Source organism: Calidris pugnax, unplaced genomic scaffold (genome assembly GCF_001431845.1).
Source record: "Calidris pugnax isolate Ruff unplaced genomic scaffold, ASM143184v1 scaffold107, whole genome shotgun sequence".
Classification (NCBI taxonomy): domain Eukaryota; kingdom Metazoa; phylum Chordata; class Aves; order Charadriiformes; family Scolopacidae; genus Calidris; species Calidris pugnax.
This window is the reverse complement of record NW_015090901.1, coordinates 3,494,888-3,516,651: the sequence shown is the minus strand read 5'-3', so window position 1 is coordinate 3,516,651 and position 21,764 is coordinate 3,494,888. Positions and strand designations below refer to the sequence as shown.

The 21,764-nt window shown below is 54.3% G+C and overlaps 2 protein-coding genes across 2 annotated transcripts in view; both read right to left on the bottom strand.

Annotated features, from left to right (window-relative positions):
* The window catches only part of FNBP4 (formin binding protein 4), a 17,143-nt gene extending 16,921 nt beyond the window's left edge, over positions 1 to 222 (bottom strand). Inside the window, exon 1 of the mRNA XM_014948783.1 lies at positions 47 to 222. Coding sequence (XP_014804269.1) covers positions 47 to 176 — 130 coding nt within the window. The 5' untranslated portion in view covers positions 177 to 222. The remainder of the gene's footprint in view (positions 1 to 46) is intronic.
* Positions 223 to 2,466: 2,244 nt separating this feature from the next.
* NUP160 (nucleoporin 160kDa) overlaps positions 2,467 to 21,764 on the bottom strand; it is a 52,265-nt gene continuing 32,967 nt past the window's right edge. Inside the window, exons 18-34 of the mRNA XM_014948900.1 lie at positions 18,704 to 18,863; positions 17,285 to 17,354; positions 13,174 to 13,272; positions 12,772 to 12,891; positions 11,577 to 11,672; positions 11,374 to 11,468; positions 9,971 to 10,067; positions 9,746 to 9,851; positions 9,503 to 9,663; positions 8,898 to 8,958; positions 8,086 to 8,196; positions 7,077 to 7,200; positions 5,193 to 5,294; positions 4,735 to 4,876; positions 3,655 to 3,780; positions 3,056 to 3,160; positions 2,467 to 2,904 (exon numbers count right to left, since the gene is read on the bottom strand). Of these exons, the coding sequence (XP_014804386.1) occupies positions 2,818 to 2,904; positions 3,056 to 3,160; positions 3,655 to 3,780; positions 4,735 to 4,876; positions 5,193 to 5,294; positions 7,077 to 7,200; positions 8,086 to 8,196; positions 8,898 to 8,958; positions 9,503 to 9,663; positions 9,746 to 9,851; positions 9,971 to 10,067; positions 11,374 to 11,468; positions 11,577 to 11,672; positions 12,772 to 12,891; positions 13,174 to 13,272; positions 17,285 to 17,354; positions 18,704 to 18,863 (1,862 nt within the window). The 3' untranslated portion in view covers positions 2,467 to 2,817. The remainder of the gene's footprint in view (positions 2,905 to 3,055; positions 3,161 to 3,654; positions 3,781 to 4,734; positions 4,877 to 5,192; positions 5,295 to 7,076; positions 7,201 to 8,085; positions 8,197 to 8,897; positions 8,959 to 9,502; positions 9,664 to 9,745; positions 9,852 to 9,970; positions 10,068 to 11,373; positions 11,469 to 11,576; positions 11,673 to 12,771; positions 12,892 to 13,173; positions 13,273 to 17,284; positions 17,355 to 18,703; positions 18,864 to 21,764) is intronic.

The following is a 21,764-nucleotide window of genomic DNA, read 5'->3' as shown; positions in this document are numbered from 1 at the left end:
CCCCCCCCCCCCTTTTTATTCTTCCTCCTCCCGCTCGCCCTCGTACCGGGTTCGGAAGCCGAATCGGCTCCTTCAACCGGAGCTACCGCCGCCGCCGCCTCGTCTCGGCGGGGACCGGGAGGGGAGAGTTGGAGGATGGGGCGGCGGCCCGGCGCGGAGCGGGATTTCTTCCCCATGGCGGCGGCGGAGGAGGCGGCGGGAGCGGCGCCTCCCGGGGAAATGAGGCCGCGCGTGCGCGGTGGAGAGGGGGCGGGGCCACGCCCGTGCGTCACGGCGTAAAGGGGCGGGACTACCAGCAAGCTCCGCCCCCCCTTCCCCCGTGTAGGGCTCCCGCCTTCCCCTGGAGCCTATAGACCCCTCCTGCCCTATAGCAGGGTGCTGCTTCTGGAATCTATAGACCTCTCCTGCCCTATAGAACGGTCCTGGAGCCTGTAGATCCCTCCTGCCCTATAGAATAGTCCCGGAGCCTATAGACTCCTCCTTCCCTCTAGCAGAGTGCTGCCCATAGAGTCTATAGACCCCTCCTGCCCTATAGCAGGGTGCTGGTCCTAGAGTCTATAGACCCCTCCTGCCCTATAGAATGGTCCTGGAGCCTATAGCCCCCACCTGCCCTATAGAATGGTCCTGGAGCCTATAGACACTTCCCGCCCTATAGCCGAGTGCCGTCCCTGGAACCTATAGCCTGGGGCTCCCGCCTTCCCCTGGAGCCTATAGACCCCTCCTGCCCTATAGCAGGGTGCTGCTTCTGGAATCTATAGACCTCTCCTGCCCTATAGAACGGTCCTGGAGCCTGTAGATCCCTCCTGCCCTATAGAATAGTCCCGGAGCCTATAGACTCCTCCTTCCCTCTAGCAGAGTGCTGCCCATAGAGTCTATAGACCCCTCCTGCCCTATAGCAGGGTGCTGGTCCGGAGAGGGGGCGGGGCCACGCCCGTGCGTCACGGCGTAAAGGGGCGGGACTACCAGCAAGCTCCGCCCCCCCTTCCCCCGTGTAGGGCTCCCGCCTTCCCCTGGAGCCTATAGACCCCTCCTGCCCTATAGCAGGGTGCTGCTTCTGGAATCTATAGACCTCTCCTGCCCTATAGAACGGTCCTGGAGCCTGTAGATCCCTCCTGCCCTATAGAATAGTCCTGGAACCTATAGCCCCCTCCTGCCCTATAGAATGGTCCTAGAGCCTGTAGATCCCTCCTGCCCTATAGAATAGTCCTGGAACCTATAGCCCCCTCCTGCCCTATAGAATGGTCCTAGAGCCTGTAGATCCCTCCTGCCCTATAGAATAGTCCTGGAACCTATAGCCCCCTCCTGCCCTATAGAATGGTCCTAGAGCCTGTAGATCCCTCCTGCCCTATAGAATAGTCCTGGAACCTATAGCCCCCTCCTGCCCTATAGAATGGTCCTAGAGCCTGTAGATCCCTCCTGCCCTATCGAACAGTCTTGGAGCCTATAGACCCCTCCTGCCCTACAGCAGGGTGCTGCCCCTGAAATCTATAGACCTCTCCTGCCCTACAGAATGATCCTGGAGCCTATAGACCCCTCCTGCCCTATAGAATGGTCCTGGAGCCTATAGCCCCCACCTGCCCTATAGAATGGTCCTGGAGCCTATAGACACTTCCCGCCCTATAGCCGAGTGCCGTCCCTGGAACCTATAGCCTGGTCCTGGAGCCTATAGACCCCTCCTGCCCTATAGAATAGTCCTGGAACCTATAGACCCCTCCTGCCCTATAGAATGGTCCCGGAGCCTATAGACCCCTCCTACCCTATAGAATGGTCCTGGAGCCTATTGCCCCCGCCTGCCCTATAGAATGGTCCTGCCCTATAGCAGGGTGCTGCCCTTAAGAGCCTAAACCTCTGCCCAGCCCTATAGCGCCCATCCTACCCTATAGCACCGTGCCATTCTTGGAGCATATAGACTCCTTCCTCCCCTACAGAACCGTCCTGGAGCCTCCAGCCCCCTCCTGCTCTATAGGATGGTCCTGCCCTATAGCAGGCTGCTGCCCCTGGAACCTATAGCTCCATCCTGCCCTATAGCTCGGTTCCACTTCTGGAGCCTATAGCCCCCTCCTGCCCCATAGCATGGTGCAGCCCTAAGGCTATAAGCTCCATCCTATAGCATAGCACCACTCCTAGGAGCTATAGGCCCCTCTTACCCTATAGCACCCCACCCCTCAGGCTGGGGTGACCCTATAGGGCACACTACGCCTGGGGGGGGCTATAGCTCCATCCTATAGCACAGCACTGCCCCTCAGCCCCATATATCTGGGGCTATAGGGCAGTCCTGCCCCTTGGCCCTATAGCAAGCTGCCCTCCTCAGCCCTAAAGATCCATACTGCCCTATAGCAGTCTATAGAGTCCCCTACACAAAAAGGGCTGTGGGTGCTTCACCCTCCAGCCCCCCAAGTCCCCCCCCTTGTCCATGCCCCCCCGGGGGTGCTGGGGGGCAGCACCCCCCGTCCCGAGGCAGACCTCTAATAACGCTTCGATTTTATTAAAGTTTCATCCAAAAAAACCACAACAATAAATAAAAAGAGACGGCGAAAGCTGCTGCGTATGGTACAGGAACGAGAGCGAGGGGACCCCCCATCCCCCTGGTGATGGTGACACCACCCCAGAGCTCTGCTTGTCACTCATCACCCCTCCCTTCAGGAGGGGACAAGGAGGTGACACGCTGAAGGTGCCACCACCCCCCAAAAAAAATGACTAAAAACAGCCCCAGGGGCTGAGCCAGCGCGGGGTGGGACAGTAGTGGCTCCTGGGGATGTCACCTGGAGCCAGCGCTGTCCTGGACAGTGGCCAATGGTGGGATGGTGGCCAACAGGGCTAGTTGCGGCGGTAGAGGCGATCCCGGGTGGCCACGCTGACCTTCTGCTGATAGTCCTCCATCTTCTCATGCAGCTTCTGATAGAGCTGGGCGAGGGACAGAGTGAGTGTCAAGTGGCTTCCACATCCTGTCCCACCTCATTCCCGCTCTCCCCTAGCACCTTGGGGTGCTCCCAGCCACCCCCTGAACACTCCCCTCAGCCCCTTTTCCTCGGGGTGACGTTGTGATGAGACCTACCACGATGTTGTGATGGTTGGTGGTGCTCTCCCGCAGCGCCTGGAGGAGCTGGTCGATGGCGGTGTAGGGCAACCACACCATGGGGGCCGTGGCAGAGAGAGGGAACTGGAGGGGAGAAGAACCCTCTTGTTGGGTGTGGGAACGTTCCTCCCCACAGCCACCACAAGGAAGAACCTCCATATCCCAACATCTGCTTGTCCTACTGGTCCCACTAAAGGGTCTCCTCGCCTCTAGGGTGGGTTATCCACACCCGTTCCTCCTGGAAGCGCCAACACCCAAGTTGGGGACACAACACCCAAGTTGGGGACACAACACCCAAGTTGGGGACACAACACCCAAGTTGGGGACACAACACCCAAGTTGGGGACACAACACCCAAGTTGGGGACACAACACCCAAGTTGGGGACACAACACCCAAGTTGGGGACACAACACCCAAGTTGGGGACACAACACCCAAGTTGGGGACACAACACCCAAGTTGGGGACACAACACCCAAGTTGGGGACACAACACCCAAGTTGGGGACACAACACCACACCCAAACTCCAGGTGGGATCTGCCCTGAGGAACAGTCCCTACCCCATCCCAGGAGCTCACCTCGATCCCAAAATACTGGTGGCCTTTGCCCAGCACAGCATCTACATACTCCAGGACCAGGTCCACCGCCTCCTCCAGCAGGTCGTAATTCAGATAGAGACGCAGAAGCTCAGCAGCATCCACTTTCTGGAAGAAAATAAAGGGGTTGGGGACAATCCAGGAGCCACCACGACGCCCAGAGGAACCAGCTCTGAACCCCAGTAACAGGCACAAAGAACCCAGCATGGATTGGGAGCTGGGAATGGGAAGGATGGGGTGGGGGGGGAAGGATGTGACGAGGAGGTGCCTGTGGAAACTTGTCCTGGGTTGAGTGATACAGGACTAATTTATCTTCTAACGTTGGGGGAGAATCCACTTTTGGAAGACTTTAAGGTCTGAACTGGTGAAGCTCTGGGGTGAGGGATTCAAGGTCTTGGTGTGTCTTCTAACGTTGGGGGAGAATCCACTTTTGGAAGACTTTAAGGTCTGAACTGGTGAAGCTCTGGGGTGTGGGATTCAAGGTCTTGGTGTTTTGGAGCTCACCAGGTGTGGGGATGAGGAGGAGCGAGACCCAGGCACTTGAACCAATGGGGTTATTTCATACCATGAGTGGCACATTCAATATAAATTAGGAATTTTGCTGAGTTCTCCTCTCTCTCTGCCTTGGTGGCTGCCACCCTGAGAACTCCTTGCCCCGGTGCTGAAGCCCTGAGCCCTTCCCTTCCTCCTGAAGCCGCAGCGCTCACAGGGTCCCACATGGGCTGTCCCTGCTGGGAGGGACCAGCTTCCTGGGATGGAAGGGGCTGGGGATAGTCCTGATGTATTTTATATCGATATTGGGATCAATATTGGGTCTTTAGTGCTATTCATGTTAACTATTTAGTCTTATCCTATTAAATCTATTTATATTTCAACTCTCATCTTTCCTTGCTTTTCCCCAATTCCCCTTCCCGGGTGGGGAGAGCTCATATAAAAAAATTGCCCAAATGATAATAAATTGTTGTGGGTTTTCCTCAGACCGTAGCAGAAGCTGGGATGATCTGGCAGCTTGGGGACAGCGGGGGGTGGGGGGACACACTCTCTCCCTCCCCTTCTTCTCACCTTGTAGCTGTTGATGAGCCAGTTGGGCAGAGGGATCCCGTGTGCCAGGAGCTTGTTGATGACGCAGCGATGGTACAGGCTGTTCTGGGAGGGGTGACGCTCCAAATAGGATGACAGCAGCCGCCAGGCTTCATCTGTGGCACTGCCAGGCCAAGAATTCCCCTGGGAAACTGGTGCCAGCAGCCCCTGCTGCTCCCCACGGGGCCACCATGTGCTCCAGGGGCCACCAGGTGCTCCAGGAGCAACCTCACGGTGCCCAGGTTTCAAGGTGTTGTCCCCAAAGCCCAGCAGAACAGGCTGGGGACAGCAGGGAAGAGCAGCTCTCCCCCTTTCCCCGTCCTCTAAAGTAGGTTTTATGAGTTTGTGACTCTCTGTGAGGATTTTTCTCCCCCCAAAATGACCCCCTGATAACAAGCAGACCTGCTCTTCACACCTCCCTACCCCACACAAGGACCTACCTGGACTCCTTGGTGGTGACCAGCGCGGAGAGCTGGTTTGCTGCCAGCCAGTCCCAGGCCTCGGCCTGCGCCGCCTCCCCTCCCAGCTGCAGCTTGATGCACCTGCAGGACAGAGCAGGGAGAGAGGTGGGGTGTCTTCTGCAGCAGCCAGGAGCCAGAAATGGGCCCCGGAGGCCAAAAAGGCCAAGGGCATCCTGGGGGGCATCAGGAAGATCGTGACAGGCAGGTGGAGGGAGGTCATCCTCCCCCTCTGCTCTGCCCTGGGGAGGCCCCAGCTGCAGCACTGGGACCAGTTCTGGGCTCCCCAGTTCCAGAAGGACAGGGAACTGCTGGAGAGGGGACAGCAGAGGCTACAAAGATGATGAGGGGCCTGGAGCATCTCTCTGACGAGGAAAGACTGAGGGACTTGGGGCTTTTTAGTCTGGAGAAGAGAAGGCTGAGGGGGAAACTGATCAACACCTATAAATACTGAAAGGGTGGGTGTCAGGAGGATGGGGCCAGGCTTTTCTCAGTGGTGCCCAGGGACAGGACAAGAGGAAACTGGCACAAACTGGACCATAAGAAGTTCCACCTAAACATGAGGAGGAACTTCTTTCCTGTGAGGGTGGCAGAGCCCTGGCAGAGGCTGCCCAGAGAGGTGGAGGAGTCTCCTCTGGAGACATTCAAACCCCACCTGGACACGTTCCTGTGGGACCTGCTCTGGGTGGACCTGCTCTGGCAGGAGATGATCTCCAGAGGTCCCTTCCAAGCCCATAGTATTCTGGGATTCTGCCTCCTCACAGCTGCTGGCATCAAAAGCCACCCCTCAAAGGCCTATTCTCAAGAGACAGCTACAAAATCAGCTGGCTTGGGAGGAAAAGAAGGGCATTCGAGTGATTTCTGAGCTGCTCTAAGTGCCAGAGAGGAATTAAAAGTGACACTGGTGTTGGCACGAAACAGCTCCTGAACTCTGGAGGCACAACAGATCTTCTGGAAGCACAGAGAGAAAAGGAATCCTGGGGTTAGAGACGAGGGATGAGAGCAAACGGCCAACAAGGAGATCAGGCATAAGAGCAAGGGCTCTGTGAAGCTCTCAACAGCTTGAGCAAATCTTCTGTAAGCAGCTCACTGGGCAACCAGCAGGAGCGTGCCAGGAGCCAGACCACCAGAAAGGGCTCCAGATGATGATTGGGGGGCCACGGAGATGCTGGGAGGGCTGGAGCCCCTCTGCTGGGAGGGGGGGCTGAGAGAGTTGGGGGGGTTCAGCCTGGAGAAGAGAAGGCTCTGGGGAGACCTTCCAGCCCCTTCCAGTCCCTCAAGGGGCTCCAGGAGAGATGGGGAGGGACTCTGGATGAGGGAGGGGAGCCCTAGGAAGAGGGGGAAGGGTTTGACCCTGAAAGAGGGGAGATGGAGCTGAGATGTGGGGAAGAACTTGTTTGGTGTGAGGGTGGTGAGAGCCTGGCCCAGGTTGCCCCGAGAAGCTGTGGCTGCCCCATCCCTGGAGGGGTTCAAGGGCAGGTTGGAGGGGGCTTGGAGCAACCTGGTCTGGTGGGAGGTGTCCCTGCCCAGGGCAGGGGGTGGCACTGGGCAGGGGTTTAAGATCCCTTCCAACCCAAACCATTCTATGATGTCAGCTCAGATGCCAGCTCTCTCCCCTGAGACCAGGGAGAAGCCTCTCCCCGATCCCTTCCTGCTCAGCCAGGCTCCCTTATTTTTCATTTTCAGGCGTGAAGAGCAAATTCCACCTCAAAAACTCTAAGCCAGGAGCCACGGCGAGCGGCCAGCTCAGGCCAGCGCTGGCTCCTGACCCCGAGGAGCCACAAGCCGTGCCCTGGGGAGTGTCACACAGTGTGGCCTCTCGCCTGCCACGTGTCCCCTGGGATGGCAGGAGAAGCTCATACGTACTTGAAAGTGAGTCCCTCAAAGATGGGTGTCAGGGGCAGCTTGAAGGTTTGGCACAGGGTGACGGCGGTGTCGAAGAGACCGGCCCGGACCAGGAGAGCAACCGTTTCCTCGGGCGTAGAGTTGCCTGCAGGGAGGGAGGACCAAGTCAGAGACTCCCCCAGTCTCACCCCAGTGCTTACTGGGGTCTAATCCCACACAATGCTGATGGCCCAGTGATTCTTGTGGGACAGCTTGAGGCTTTCTTGGACTTGGGAGCATCTCAGGAGCTCAGAACCCACCCCTAGAAGGACCAGGAAAAGCAGCAGGGACCCAAAGGCCTGTAGCCAAGTGACCAAGGCACCAGCTCTGCCAGCACAGGCAGGAGGAGAGATGAAACTGCAGCACTCAGCTCCCTGCATCTCCACTTCACCCTCAAACCAGCTCTTCCATTCTTTTCCCACTGGGAAATCACCTCCTCCTGGTACTTCAAGGGGAAAAAAAACGTGTACAAGTTGCATAATTCATATCAGAGAGCAGCAGAACATACTTTACATGGTCAGAGTGGGAGAGTCATAGCCTTCTGTTCCCCGACAAGGAACAACTGATAAACTAACACTGTGCTGTGAAGCAGGATTGTCCAGGACCATAATTCAAGTCTTGCATCAAGTGTTTTCTTTCTAGGGTTTTCTAATTCTACTTCATCTGGGGGCAATTTCCAGCCAGACAAAAAGACACCTCTTTGTCCCAACTCATGACCCAGCCTCGCGTTGCAGAGCACCACCAGAGCTTGGCAAAGCCAAAAAATGGTGGAAAACTTAAAATTGGAGAGGACAAATCTGCCTCTCCAAAGCTGCTGAACTGGGTGGCAAGATTTCCTGCCTGGGAGGCGAATTGAACAGTCCCTGACAGCTCCCGGTTTGGTCTCTGAAAACAAAATTGCTGCTTCCTCACCTGAGCTACGACTGAGAGTGCTGTAATTAGCACCAAGCTTGGGGGATATGAGAGGGGGCTACGCCGTGGCCCCTCTTACCTGCCACGGCCGCTGTGGACAGGTCGTGCTGCACCAGAGTCAGGCGGATCCGCGCCAGGACACACTCCCTCTCCAAATCCTCCAGCTCCAGGATCTCGATTTGGTGACTTGCTGCGACAGATGGGACAGAAAAAGGGGGCTCTCAGCATTTTAAAAAAGGGCTCCTCGGGCATCGTGGGCAATATCCACCCCCCTCTGCCAGCCCAAAAGGATGGTATCGCAGAAATCACCAAAGGAGGGGTCAGGTTTTGCTTCCCCCCCTACAACCCTCCCGCTCCCTCCTCTATTAAAGATGTGATCTCAGGTTTGGGAAGAGCTGCTGCCAGGCATATGCTACAGAGGAGCTCAGCCAGAAATAATTGTTTTAAAAATACCTGACCTTAATTTTTCCCTACTGTAACGCCGAGGATTACGAGTCTAACCGGACCCCTGCACGTTGGCAGACACAAAGCAGAGACCTCACCAGCCGAGACTGGCTACGTCAGCAGGGTTTCCGAGAGCACAATCAACAAAAGCCTTGAAACAACTAGAAATTGTCTCACAAAGGCTTTTTCTTTTTAGCTATTTCTTGAAGTTACAAGTTATTTCCACCAAAAGAAGCGTTGACAAGTCACCAAACCTCAGAGGAGTGAGTGTGCAGCTCCTCAGGGAAAAGCTGTTAGAGCGTATTGCGATGCTAACACTGGGAGAGTTAATTACCTTAAAATCCCCCAAATTATTGATGTGACAGAGGAGGGAGCTGCCATCAGCCCTCTCCCAGGCTCAGGGAGGCTGCTCTTTGACAGGAGGAAACACCAGAACTGGGCACTTACTGGGAACAGCCATGCACTCCCCGTCGTGGCTCCTCTTCGGGGACGCTCCGGGGCGTTCGTACTTGCAGGAAAAAGCAGAAAGAACATTTATGCCTTGATTTGATACAGCCCCAGCACTTGAAACTCCATTTCAAGCCTTGATTGGAATCAGGAGAAGCCACACAACCCCTTGGCAGTTCAGGTTACACTTATCTCTGGTCATCAGAAACACAGCATGGCATTAGCCAGCAGGGCTACGGTCACCACCTCCCCGCAAACTGATCTGAAACACAACCTGTGTGTTACAGTAATTCCCCTTTTGACAAGTGTTCCAGCTGTTCAGACTCTCCAGAAAGATTTTTTCCAGCTGCAAAAGGTGATATATTCCTACACATATGCACCACATCCCCTCTCTTAAGTTGTCCTGCTTCCACCCTGCCCCAAAAAGGGGCAAGGAGACAAAAGGGACGGAAAGGACCGATATCTCCGCTGGGCGAGAAGACGAGGGAGACAAACTAAGTTGGCCAACATCTCTGTTTATCCCATTGGGAAGAGTTTTGGAAGCTCTTTCCCAAAAGTGTCCCCCCAACAGTTGGTAGCTCGTAGCAAAGCTCCATGTTTCCTACCACGGCCCCCGAGGCTGGCTGCACTATCCAGGCATACTCCGGGCGGATCAACCGTAAGCAGTTAATAGCAGCCAGGAAACAATTTCCCTGTTTTTGGAGCCCTCGGAGCGTCCGCACCTCCCGGCCCAGGCGCATGCCGTACTCAAACATCACCGTTCCAGCTGTCAAAAAAAAGGGGAATACATCAGGCCAAGAGCCCAGAAATCCCTGGCAGGGAAATGAGCAGGGAATAAGGAGCTTTACCCTTGCGGTAGTTGTGGCGGTAGATGTGGAAGGCGTAGAGCAGCTCGTAGTAATTGTGGGTCATCAGGTCCACAGCTCGAGCATGAGATTCGATGATCCCCACGACCTGCAGCAGGCAAGAGGCTCAAAAAAACACTTTAAAGGCAAGGGTTGTGCCCCCTGCTTCCTCCTAGCACAGGCCAGTGACCTCGTACGGGAGGGTCACCTCATTAAGGGAGGGTTTACCTCGTTCTGAAGGTTGATGTAGGGGAACTCCACCAGGTCCTGGAGCTGGGACCTCTCGCAGAGAACCACCACTAGCTGGCGTAGACAGTCCAGCTGCCTGCAGAGAGAGAGAGAGAAAAAAGCACAACCTGGAACATGCTGCTTTGTGACAGCCTCCTGAGGGTTTCATTTTCTGGCTCACAACCAAGAAGTCCCTTCAGATTCCTCTGGCGCTGGAAATAGAGATCCTGCCGGCAGAGATTCTTCTGCAAAGGTCTCTCGGGTGGGAAGTCTCCCCCCCCCCCCACCCCCCAGCTCTGTTTGGTAAGATTGTCTTCATCCTCAATTAAAACACATTCTTATTTCTCCTCCGAGCGTCCATTCCAGCTCGTCACATCCTCCACTGCTGGAGGGAAGCTTCCTCTACCCAGTTCACTTCCCAGATGGTATTCAAGCCAAAAAATTCAACTCTGAGTCTTTTCTGTATGAAATTAAACTGACTGGACTCCTAAAGCTTTTCAACCATTGGCTTTAGCCACTTTTTTGGCTCTTCCTTTAATCAGCCTTTTTTCCTCTCCTCCAAGTTTCCTCCTTTGAGACAGTGCCAGTCCCAGCTGTTCTTACAAAAATGAACTACACCTTTTTTAAACACACCTTTAAAACACCCCCTTCTCAACGCAGCAGCCACGTCCTGCCCTAAATCATCATCATCCTTTCAGTTTGATGGAGGAATCAATACACAGACCTCCGAGACATGGGAGGGTAAAGGCACGAAGCTGTCACCGTCACCTACCTGCTCGGATCTGGGTTTTGGGTTAAGGCCACATATGCTTCGCTGTTGTGTCCTAAATCCAAGTGGTGTTTGAAGATGCAAGTCCTCAAAGTAGCCTGGAAACACCAAAGAGCACAAAGCGGCACGTTTGGAGTTACACAACTCCAAAAACCTCCCCTCTAAGCTCCCTGAAGAAACACCTCGATGCAGAAGTGACCCCTACCTGGCTTCTCCAGTCATCGGCCGATTCCATGATAGCCAAGGTAGCCAACTGGATGACCAGCTCTGGTAACCCCACCATGTCCAGCAGGCGCAGAACCTGGAGAAGACAACACTCTAGCGCTGGCTGCAGCGGTGCCAAAGAACCCTAAAGCTTTTCAACCATTGGCTTTAGCCACTTTTTTGGCTCTTCCTTTAATCAGCCTTTTTTCCTCTCCTCCAAGTTTCCTCCTTTGAGACAGTGCCAGTCCCAGCTGTTCTTACAAAAATGAACTACACCTTTTTTAAACACACCTTTAAAACACCCCCTTCTCAACGCAGCAGCCACGTCCTGCCCTAAATCATCATCCTCCTTTCAGTTTGATGGAGGAATCAATACACAGACCTCCGAGACATGGGAGGGTAAAGGCACGAAGCTGTCACCGTCACCTACCTGCTCGGATCTGGGTTTTGGGTTAAGGCCACATATGCTTCGCTGTTGTGTCCTAAATCCAAGTGGTGTTTGAAGATGCAAGTCCTCAAAGTAGCCTGGAAACACCAAAGAGCACTAAGCGGCACGGTTGGAGTTACACAACTCCCAAAAACCTCCCCTCTAAGCTCCCTGAAGAAACACCTCGATGCAGAAGTGACCCCTACCTGGCTTCTCCAGTCATCGGCCGATTCCATGATAGCCAAGGTAGCCAACTGGATGACCAGCTCTGGTAACCCCACCATGTCCAGCAGGCGCAGAACCTGGAGAAGACAACAAGTCTGAAGATTTTTGCCAGTGTTTCTAAGCCATTTGACTGAAAAAGGGAAGATTTGGGTGAGTCGCAGAGGTCTGAAGCAAACCCCAGCGCAACAGGCCCAGGCTATAAATCCTGGAGGATTCATCCCTGCACATGTGAGTTTTCTGAAACATTTTAGCCTTGATGGCTCCAGTAAAGCCCCACGAAGGGGGAGAACGACTTCCCTTGACCTGCTGGGTTGGTGAAGACGTTCATTGTTTGTTTTTTAAGAGCTTCTCCTGCCCCTATAACCCTAAGAGCAGTCTGAAGATTTTTCCCGGTGTTTCTGAGACTGAAAAAGGGAAGATTTGGGTGAGTTGCAGAGGTCTGAAGCAAACCCCAGCACAACGTTCATCCCTGCACATGTGAGTTTTCTGAAACATTTTAGCCTTGATGGCTCCAGTAAAGCCCCACGACACGGTTGGACAAGATGATCTTTGAGGTCCCTTCCAACCTAGAAGATTCTGTCATTCTGTGACAGAGGTAAATGATTCTGTCCCCAAGGACACACACACAGAGATGTGTTAGGGAGAGACATTCCCTCTCCAAGGACACCTGACAATCCTTGTGTTTTCTGGATTTTAACATCAGGGAATCCCTTAGGATGAGCCCAGGTCCAAGCTCCCAGCCTGTCTGAATTACAGCATTATGCAAGAGGAAAGATCCTATCTCAATTTAAAGACATTAGCTTTAATTTGCCTCCAAGCTTAATAACCTTCCCCTTAAGCAGCACTCTACATCCCGCCTGGACGTGTCTGGCTTCTGCCTGGATCTCACCCTGCCTTTTTCTGCAGGATAACAAAGTCCTCTGCTCTTCAGAGACAAAGAGGTGGAAAGTACCCAGCTTTCATGCCGTAGTCACCTCGGCACCACCCCTCAAGGGAAGTAAACAGACCACACTGAGGTTTCACCTCCCCCAAAAAATGTGTTCTCCGAGTCTCGGGTCATTTCCCCAAACGCTGGGGATGAAGCAGGAATTTTCTCTCCTGACAGTGTGTGTGTGGAAGGATTTGGTGCCAATTTACTGGATCAGGATGGTTTAAGCTGGGCTGGCTCAGCCATACCTTGTTGTAGTACTGCAGGCGTGGAGAGGAGACCATCTCCCCCTCCTCGGGTTGGATCAGCCTGTCCAAGAACTCTTCTCTTCCCACCTCCGAGGCGGCTTGGCAGAAAGAGTCCAAAGCCTAGAAGCAGACCAAAAAACAGCTTGTGTGCTCCCTCCCAGCCTGTCATACCACTGACAGGATGGTGCTGCCCCTTCCAGCTCCGGGAGCTGAGACCTGCTGGCCCCAAGCTCACGAGAACTTCCCCAGGAGCACATCCCACCATCCTACTCCCAGCCCATTCTTTGGAAGCAGAGCTCGAGATGGAAGTTTCTCAACTTGCACAGAAGGAATAAGGCTGGTGCTTCCACCCTCCCAAAGAAAAAAAAGCTCCCTGATCCCATTAGAAGTTGAGGAACTTACCTTGTGTCCCTCACCCATGACGAGGTAGCACCGGCCCATCATGAAGGAGCAGGAGCCCATGTTGACGTGGCACCAGGGCTGCAGCAGGCGGATGTATTCCTACAGGAGAGGAGGAAGGGGAGTCAGGATTCAGGCCAGCACTGGCTGGTGACCTGCAGGCACCCAGTTCCAGAGGAAGAGTGTGGTCTCTAACACCAAAACACTGTTTTGGTGGCCCTTTTAGCTGCAGTGCTGACACAAATCCCACTCCTCCAGCTTGAGGACTGGTTTCCCCAGCCCTAAAGTTCCCTTCGTGCATCCCCCACGTGCTCTCAGGAAACAACCTGCTCCAAACAGCTCCAGTGTCTGTACAGAACACCTCAGAAACAGCACCCAACATCCCCCCCAAAAATCAGATGCAATGTTCTCTACAACCACTGTGATCCTGCTGGTGGGAATTGCTGAGGAAACATCACCCTGGTGCTCACAGAGCCTGAACGGGAGCGTGAGTGTGTGAAGGCAGCAGGAGAACAGGCAAAACAGGGGTGAAAGAGCATTATTTGGGCAGAAAAGGGAAAGCAGCCAAGGAAGACCACGGATTACAGATGGTGTCACCAAGGACACACCACAAATAAAGGCACCACACGGACACCGGCCAGGGCGACATGACACAACCTGGCCCCGTGCCTGCTCCGTCAGGATAATAAAAGGGCTGCAAAGTGTCATCACCGAACAAGCAGCAGCTACCAGGCATGATGGAAACTCAAAAGTTGGCGTCCCTCATGGCTGGGAGAGCAGCCTGGGCTCTTCCTACTTGGAGAAGCAGAGATGTCCCACCAGCAGGGCCCTGGGACTCAGCACAGAAGAAGGAGGAATAGAATCATAGAATGGTCTAGGTTGGAAGAGACCCTTGGGATCATCGAGTCCAACCATCTCCCCTACTCTACAAAGTCCTCCCCTACACCATGTCCCTCAGCACTGCATCTAAACGGCCCTTAAACACAGCCAGGGATGGGGACTCCACCCCCTCCCTGGGCAGCCTGTTCCAATGCCCGACCACTCTCTCTGTGAAAAATTCCTTCCTAATGTTCAATCTAAACCTCCCCTGTTGGAGCTTGAAGCCGTTCCCTCTCGTTCTATTGTTAATTACCTGTGAGAAGAGACCAGCACCAACCTCTCTACAGTGTCCTTTCACGTAGTTGTAGAGAGTGATGAGGTCTCCCCTCAGCCTCCTCTTCCTCACACTAAACAGCCCCAGCTCCTTCAGCCGCTCTTCATATGATTTGTCTTCCAGGCCCTTCACCAGCTCCGTTGCCCTCCTCTGCACTCGCTCCAGCACCTCCAGATCTCTCTTGGATTGAGGTGCCCAAAACTGGACACAACACTCCAGGTGTGGCCTCCCCAGTGCTGAGTACAGGGGCACAATCCCCTCCCTACTTCTGCTGGTCACACTATTTTTGATACAAGCCAGGATGCCATTGGCTTTCTTGCCCCCCTGGGCACACGGCCGGCTCATATTCAGACCTTTGTCAACTCGAACCCCCAGGTCTCTTTCCTCCAGGCAGAGGAGGACCTGGTGGTAAAGCCAAGGTCCCACCAGCCACACCTGCATCTTTACACCTCCCCTGCCCCAGCCACGGGTCCACTACGAGCCACGTGGCAACGCATCCTCTGAGCTTCACTGCCCAGATTAGCCAGCTACAACCCATCAATCCCACCTCAAGGCTCGCTCAGCAGCTTGTTGGGTGGAATAAGCTCCAAGGAGAGGTTTGGCCTTCATCCCAGGCCAGTGCTTTGGTCACTAGCCCTTCTCCGTGCCTGCCTGCGACTTGCCAGGAGCTTCCTTCTATCTCCACCTCTATTTGGGTCACCCTGCTCACACCGACAGCAAATCTGGTGTTAGCTCCTTGAGGTCAAGGCACTTAATCCAAGTTTACGTGACCGACTGGGATCACGAAGCGTTAACAGAAGGTAGCAGGAAGGAGGAGGAGGAGGAAGAGCCCATTCCTGCAGAGATAAAAAGGCTCTTCCCATCTCCTCAGGCGGGAGGAAGCCGAGCAAAACCGACACACGAAGGAAATTCAGAGCGTGCTCGTGCCACCAGAGCCCACACATGCCAGGAAGGAAGAACGACGCTGCCCAAAAACCATCCTGGCATTTCCTGCCTCAAAAAAGCTGGCTGCAGATTCTTCTCAGCGGCAACGTGGAGATAAAAGAGAGCAACTCAGCCCCCAGGTGTGAGGGACTGCGAGAATAAAAGGTTCTGCTCAGTGCAGGGAAATAAACCATCTGGTTAATAACAGCCTGCCCAGCCCTGCGTGCCCCCAGGACTGCTGTCAGCCGGGGAACGGAACGGCTCAGACGGCTCCTCAGAGGAGAAATCCTGCAGTTCAGAACCAGAGCACAAGCGGCTACAGCTTCTGTGGCCCCAAAGAGAGAGTGGAGAGAAACACCAGTCTGAAATAGAATCATAGGATCATAGAGTTGTCCAGGCTGGAAGGGACCTCCAAAGGCCATCTAGTCCCACCCCCCCGCAGTCAGCAGGGACACCCCCAACTAGACCAGGTTGCCCAGGGCCTCGTCGAGCCTCTCCTTGAATATCTCCAGGGAAGGGGCCTCAACCACCTCCCTGGGCAACCTGTCCCAGTGCTCCACCACCCTCCCAGTGAAGAACCCTCTCCTCATCTCCAGTCTAAAGCTGTTCCCCTCCAGCTTGAAGCCATTGCCCCTCGTCCTGTCACTGCAGGCCTTTCTAAACAGGCTCTCCCCAGCCTTCCTGTAGGCTCCCTTCAGGGACTGGAAGGCTGCTATTAGGTCTCCTCGGAGGCTCCTCTTCTCCAGGCTGAACACCCCCAGCTCCCTCAGCCTGTCCTCGGAGCAGAGGTGCTCCAAGCCCCTGATCATCCTCGTGGCCCTCCTCTGGACCCTCTCCATCAGGTCCATGTCCTTCTTCTATTGAGGGCTCCAGACCTGCACACAATACTCCAGGTGAGGTCTCACCAGAGCAGAGTAAAGTGGCAGAATCCCCTCTCTGGACCTGCTGGCAACGCAGCTTTTGATGCAGCCCAGGATGGGATTGGCCTTCTGGGCTGCAGCTGCCCACTGCCTGCTCATGTCCAGCTTCTCCTCCACCAGCACCCCCAAGTCCCTTTCCTCAGGGCTGCTTTCTACAGCGGTTTATGGAGACACCAGAAAAAAAACCAAACCAGTTCACTCGCTGCTACTGAGATTTTAGGAGCACAGCCAGGGATGGAAAGAGGATGGATGTTTCCTCCATTGTTTTTTGCTAGTTAGGACATTTAAGAAATCGATGAGCCCTCCTGAAAGAGTATTTCTGCTGCTGGGTGGCAGACAGCCTTCCAATCCCTGGTCCCACGGGCAAGGTTTGCGATGGTACCGCAGAAAGGGCTACGGGTACATCAGCAGCTAACTAACAGCAGCTAATTAACTATCAGGTTCTGGGCTTGCTGTGCTACTTAACCAAGCTCCACACATGGTGTCACGCTCTCAGACAAGCCCTGGGGCACCAAACTCCTCCTCCAAAAGGGTATGGAATAACCCTGAGCATTTATGCCTGGATTTTCTTGAAAAAAACAGATGAAAGAGGAAATGTATGAGACAACCATCTTAAATCATTCTCTCTCTCTGCAGGATTTTCTAGGTAGGAAATATTTAGCAAAAAGCCCTTCTTTTAGCAGAAGTGGATGCTAGAGGGAACGAGAGGAAGATGGAAGATGTTTGCTACCTTCCAATTTGTTCACTGCACTGATGTTGTGATGGTTTTAAGAGAGATTTCTAACAATTCTCCAAAAAAATAATTCCTTTCAGCCCGTTTCACCTCCAGGACAAACTCCCAGCCCTTCAATTCCAGAAGGGAGAGAGGGGAGCAGAGCACTTGGGAAGACGAGATCGCTTCTGAGCTCAGAGAGCAGCAATTAGGGGAAAGCAGAACAAACTCCAACGACTGGAAAGATGATGTTTTGAGTGGATTTTCCAAAGCAGAGACAGGGGGGCTGCACCCGAAGCTCATGCTGCATCACACCCCTGTGCTGGTCAAAGAAATCCATGTGTGGAAAGAGACTGCACTCATTCCTGCTCTTTTTCCCCCCATTTCAGCTCCCAAAGTACTCACCTGCAGCTGGGTGTACTGACAGCTCCCCATCAGGCACTCGGGGAAGAGGAAACCAGGATTGCTGGGCCATCTGAGCCAGGGTTAAGGAAAAGAGGACAATCCAGAGGGCCCAGAGAACCAGTTGGAAAGTCAGCACGTGCCTCTTGTGCTCAGTTTTGGGGGGGGGAAAGGAGAGAAGATTAAACTGCTCTTTATAAAAGTCATTATTCTGTAATAAGATTTGTCCATATTAGAACCAAACCATTAGTACATCTAATCTCCAACTGCCCAAACCTCGTTCCCCTTCCAAATCTCCCGGTGTCGCCCCTCGCCAAGTTCAAGTTGCCAGAGCTCAGAGGATTTGAGCTGTTTGACTTTAAGCCTTTCTCGTGCACCCAAACGGGGTGGATTCTGCCAAATCTCAAAATGCCCACAAATCCCATTAACGCCAGCAGCAGTCACTTGTTCAGACTTGCCTTGGAAATTCGGGTGTGGGAAATGTTGATTTTGGAACCACGTGAGGCTTGGGGGGGTGGAGATGACTAAGTCCCAGCTGCCAAGAGCTCTGTAGCCCACCCCAGCCCCTCTGTTAGCCCTGACCCTCCTCCTGCAGGCCCACGGATGCTCCCAGCCTCAGGAATAGGATGTGATATGGAGCTTCCATGCAACCTTGCACAATTTGCCACACCGTAGAGAAATCCTAGAATCATAGAATTGCCCAGGGACCTCCAAAGGCCATCTAGTCCGACCCCCCCGCAGTCAGCAGGGACACCCCCAACTAGACCAGGTTGCCCAGGGCCTCGTCGAGCCTCTCCTTGAGTATCTCCAGGGAAGGGGCCTCAACCACCTCCCTGGGCAACCTGTCCCAGTGCTCCACCACCCTCCCAGTGAAGAACCCTCTCCTCATCTCCAGTCTAAATCTGTTCCCCTCCAGCTTGAAGCCATTGCCCCTCGTCCTGTCACTGCAGGCCTTTCTAAACAGGTTCTCCCCAGCCTTCCTGTAGGCTCCCTTCAGGTACTGGAAAGCTCCCCCCTTGGTTACAGCCCCGGGGAGAGCGAGCACCTCACAGCGGGGTTAGAGCCAAGGATACAGGAGCGGCAGAAATTCAGCCACTATGGCCGTGATGAGGTGGGGCCAGTTCAAACTGGTCTCAGCCAAAGAGGCGTTCGGTTGCAAGAAGAGCCGAGATATGATGTGCTTCCTGGCCACCTCCTGGAAGAACAGCTCCACAATGGTTTGAGGGCCGGACACTGAAAAGAGAAATTGAAGAAACACTGAGAAAGAAGGGACAAAGTGCCTCAAGCTCTCTGCACCACACTGTGCTCATCAGCCCAGACATCACGGACCTGTAGGCTCCCTTCAGGTACTGGAAAGCTCCCCCCTTGGTTACAGCCCCGGGGAGAGCGAGCACCTCACAGCGGGGTTAGAGCCAAGGATACAGGAGCGGCAGAAATTCAGCCACAATGGCCGTGATGAGGTGGGGCCAGTTCAAACTGGTCTCAGCCAAAGAGGCGTTCGGTTGCAAGAAGAGCCGAGATATGATGTGCTTCCTGGCCACCTCCTGGAAGAACAGCTCCACAATGGTTTGAGGGCCAGACACTGAAAAGAGAAATTGAAGAAACACTGAGAAAGAAGGGACAAAACGCCTCAAGCTCTCTGCACTGTGCTGTGCTCATCAGCCCAAACATCACGGATTCAGAGAATGGTTGGGGTGGAAAGGACCTTAAAGCCCATCCAGTCCAACCCCTGCCCTGGACAGGGACACCTCCCACCACACCAGGTTGCTCCAAGCCCCCTCCAACCTGCCCTTGAACCCCTCCAGGGATGGGGCAGCCACAGCTTCTCTGGGCAACCTGGGCCAGGCTCTCACCACCCTCACACCAAACAAGTTCTTCCCCACATCTCAGCTCCATCTCCCCTCTTTCCGTGTCAAACCCTTCCAGCTCCTCCTAGGGCTCCCCTCCCTCATCCAGAGTCCCTCCCCATCTCTCCTGGAGCCCCTTGAGGGACTGGAAGGGGCTGGAAGGCCTCCCCGGAGCCTTCTCTTCTCCAGGCTGAACCCCCCCAACTCTCTCAGCCTGGATTAAGGCAGAACAAAACAATAAACAGGTTCAATACTCCCAGCTTGTTGGTTTTGGATTTCTCTTGCCGTCTGGTTAAGTCAGAGGGAGTAGCAAGAGATCAAAGAGACACATGCTGCAATGTTTATTAACCACAACTCAATTATAACATTAAAAAGAAAAGAAAAAAAAAAGAACAGAAAAAAGGGCTGTGCTCTCTCTCTCTAGTTGAGCTTTCCAGCACGGCTGAGGGTTTTCCAGGCAGGGATTGCTGATCTGGCTTGGTTCAAATGCCTCCTTCTCCTCATTCCAGCCCCCTGAGCCCCCAGTCTCCCCATCAGCTAACTGTTCCCAACGCCTCTCCCCAAGCTGCCACCTCCTTTTCCATCTTCCCTTACGTTTCACATATTTCCCCCCCCTCCCCAACACCCCCAAAGGCTGCAGCCAAACAGGACTCTCCTCAGGAGCCAGCCAAGAACTAACCCACGACCCCAGCACACACAAAGGATGTTTTCAGTTGTGCTTTCAGGCGCTGACATTTACGTCGAGGCAACCGCCTCCTGAGCCGAGACTCTCGTGGAGGGAGAGTTGGGAGGCTGAAGATCACAGCCTGCTTTTACAAAGAGCACAGAGATGCCCCGGGCTTGGCAGCCAGAGGAGTAAAATTCGTCCCCATCTCACAGCCCCTCAACATGTGGCACCGCTGCCTCTTTGTCACCGGGTTTTCTCAGCTCCCTCTGAAGCGTCTCGGTCTCAAAATGCCACCCAGACATGTCACAGCAGGCTCCTTCCCATGTCTTTTCTCACCACCTCCCCTCTGTAACCACTTCAAGGTAGGCAGCCTCCTAATTAAGTCGCCTTAGATTCTCCCCCACGACTGTAACCCAAAGCGCACGGCTTTGCAGCAAGACTCTTAAAAAAAAAAACGAATCACCAGCTGCAATTTCCCCCCTAGAGGTACTGGCTGTGAGCAACGCTCCCATTTAAATTGCAAAAAAGCCTTGGGAAGCACAAGTATTGTTTTTTTGGGAAGTATTTTTGCATTCTCTCACTTCCCCGAGCGGCTCTTCCTGCTCTGGAAGTGAGCAGTGAGCAGGACAGACCTGCTCTGACCCACCACGGCCCCTGGGAGCCGGAGGGGAGCGTGGCTGATATTCCTGGGCTCAGAATTAAGAAGGTTTGGCTGAGCGAGGCCTTTCCATCCTCCTCAGGCTGAAAATGAGATCCACGTCTCTGGTCTGAGTCCAAGGCTACGAGAGACTTTGTTTTGTTGTTGTTTGTCAGGCTGTCCACCAAAAAACATCTCCACCTAAAGCAGGGTCACTCAACCAGGCGCTCCATTAGCTCCCCAGGTGAAGGGTTTCCCTCAGGTGGCAGAGACCCAGAGGGCAGGAGGCATAAATAAGAGAAAGCCATGAGCTGTGGACACCTTACCCAGTTTATGGGGTGTCAGAGCAGCGGTGTCTGCTAATTCCAACACGGAGAGATGCTGCAGATTAGATTCCCTGGAGAAGAAAGAAAAAGCCCCGTCAGCCAAGAGCCAACAAACCGCCTCCTGCTTTAATTGCGCTCATTGTTCCACTCCAACGACTCCCACTGCTCAAAGGAAAAGGCAAGAGGCACAGAACAGTGAGACCTGGCAGGGCAGAATTAGCACAAGGCAAAGAGTCAGCTCGAAACATGGCAGGAAAAAACAAAAAAACCAAAAAAAAACAACCCTCCCCAGCACTAGCTGACTCCTGGAGCGATACTCCCCCAGCAACCACCGGCTTTTCATACCAGGAAGGGCATTTCAGGTGGATTTAGAGGGAATTTACAATGGTTTGGAGAGAGAAGGGGCAGGGCAGAGACTCACAGCGTGTCGACGGGGACGTCGGAGGCCAGGCGCTGGCTGGCCCACCTGATCAGGTAGTAGGAGAGCAGCAGGGGAGAGGTGCGGTGCAGCAGGTCCTGCTGGGACTGGAAAAGCTGTCCCCCTCCCAAAACCATCTGCAAGAGAAGAACAGAGGTCAGCTCACCCAGAGGCCAAGGCCAGACCTGTGGCAGGGCTGTCAGGGAGGCTTCTATCAGTGAGGCTGGAGAGAAACCTGATGGAATTCAACAAGGACAAGTCCAGGGTGCTGCTCCTGGGGAGGGATACCCCCCCCCACCAGGACAGGTTGGGGCTGACCTGCTGGAGAGCAGCTCTGAGGAGAAAGACCTGGGAGTCCTGGTGGACAACAGGATGCCCAGGAGCCAGCAATGGGCCCTGGTGGCCAAGAAGGTCAGTGGCATCCTGGGGGGCATCAGGAAGAGTGTGAGCAGCAGGTGGAGGGAGGGAGGTCATCCTGCCCCTCTGCTCTGCCCTGGGGAGGCCCCAGCTGGAGCACTGGGACCAGTTCTGGGCTCCCCAGGTCCAGAAGGACAGGGAACTGCTGGAGAGGGGACAGCAGAGGCTACA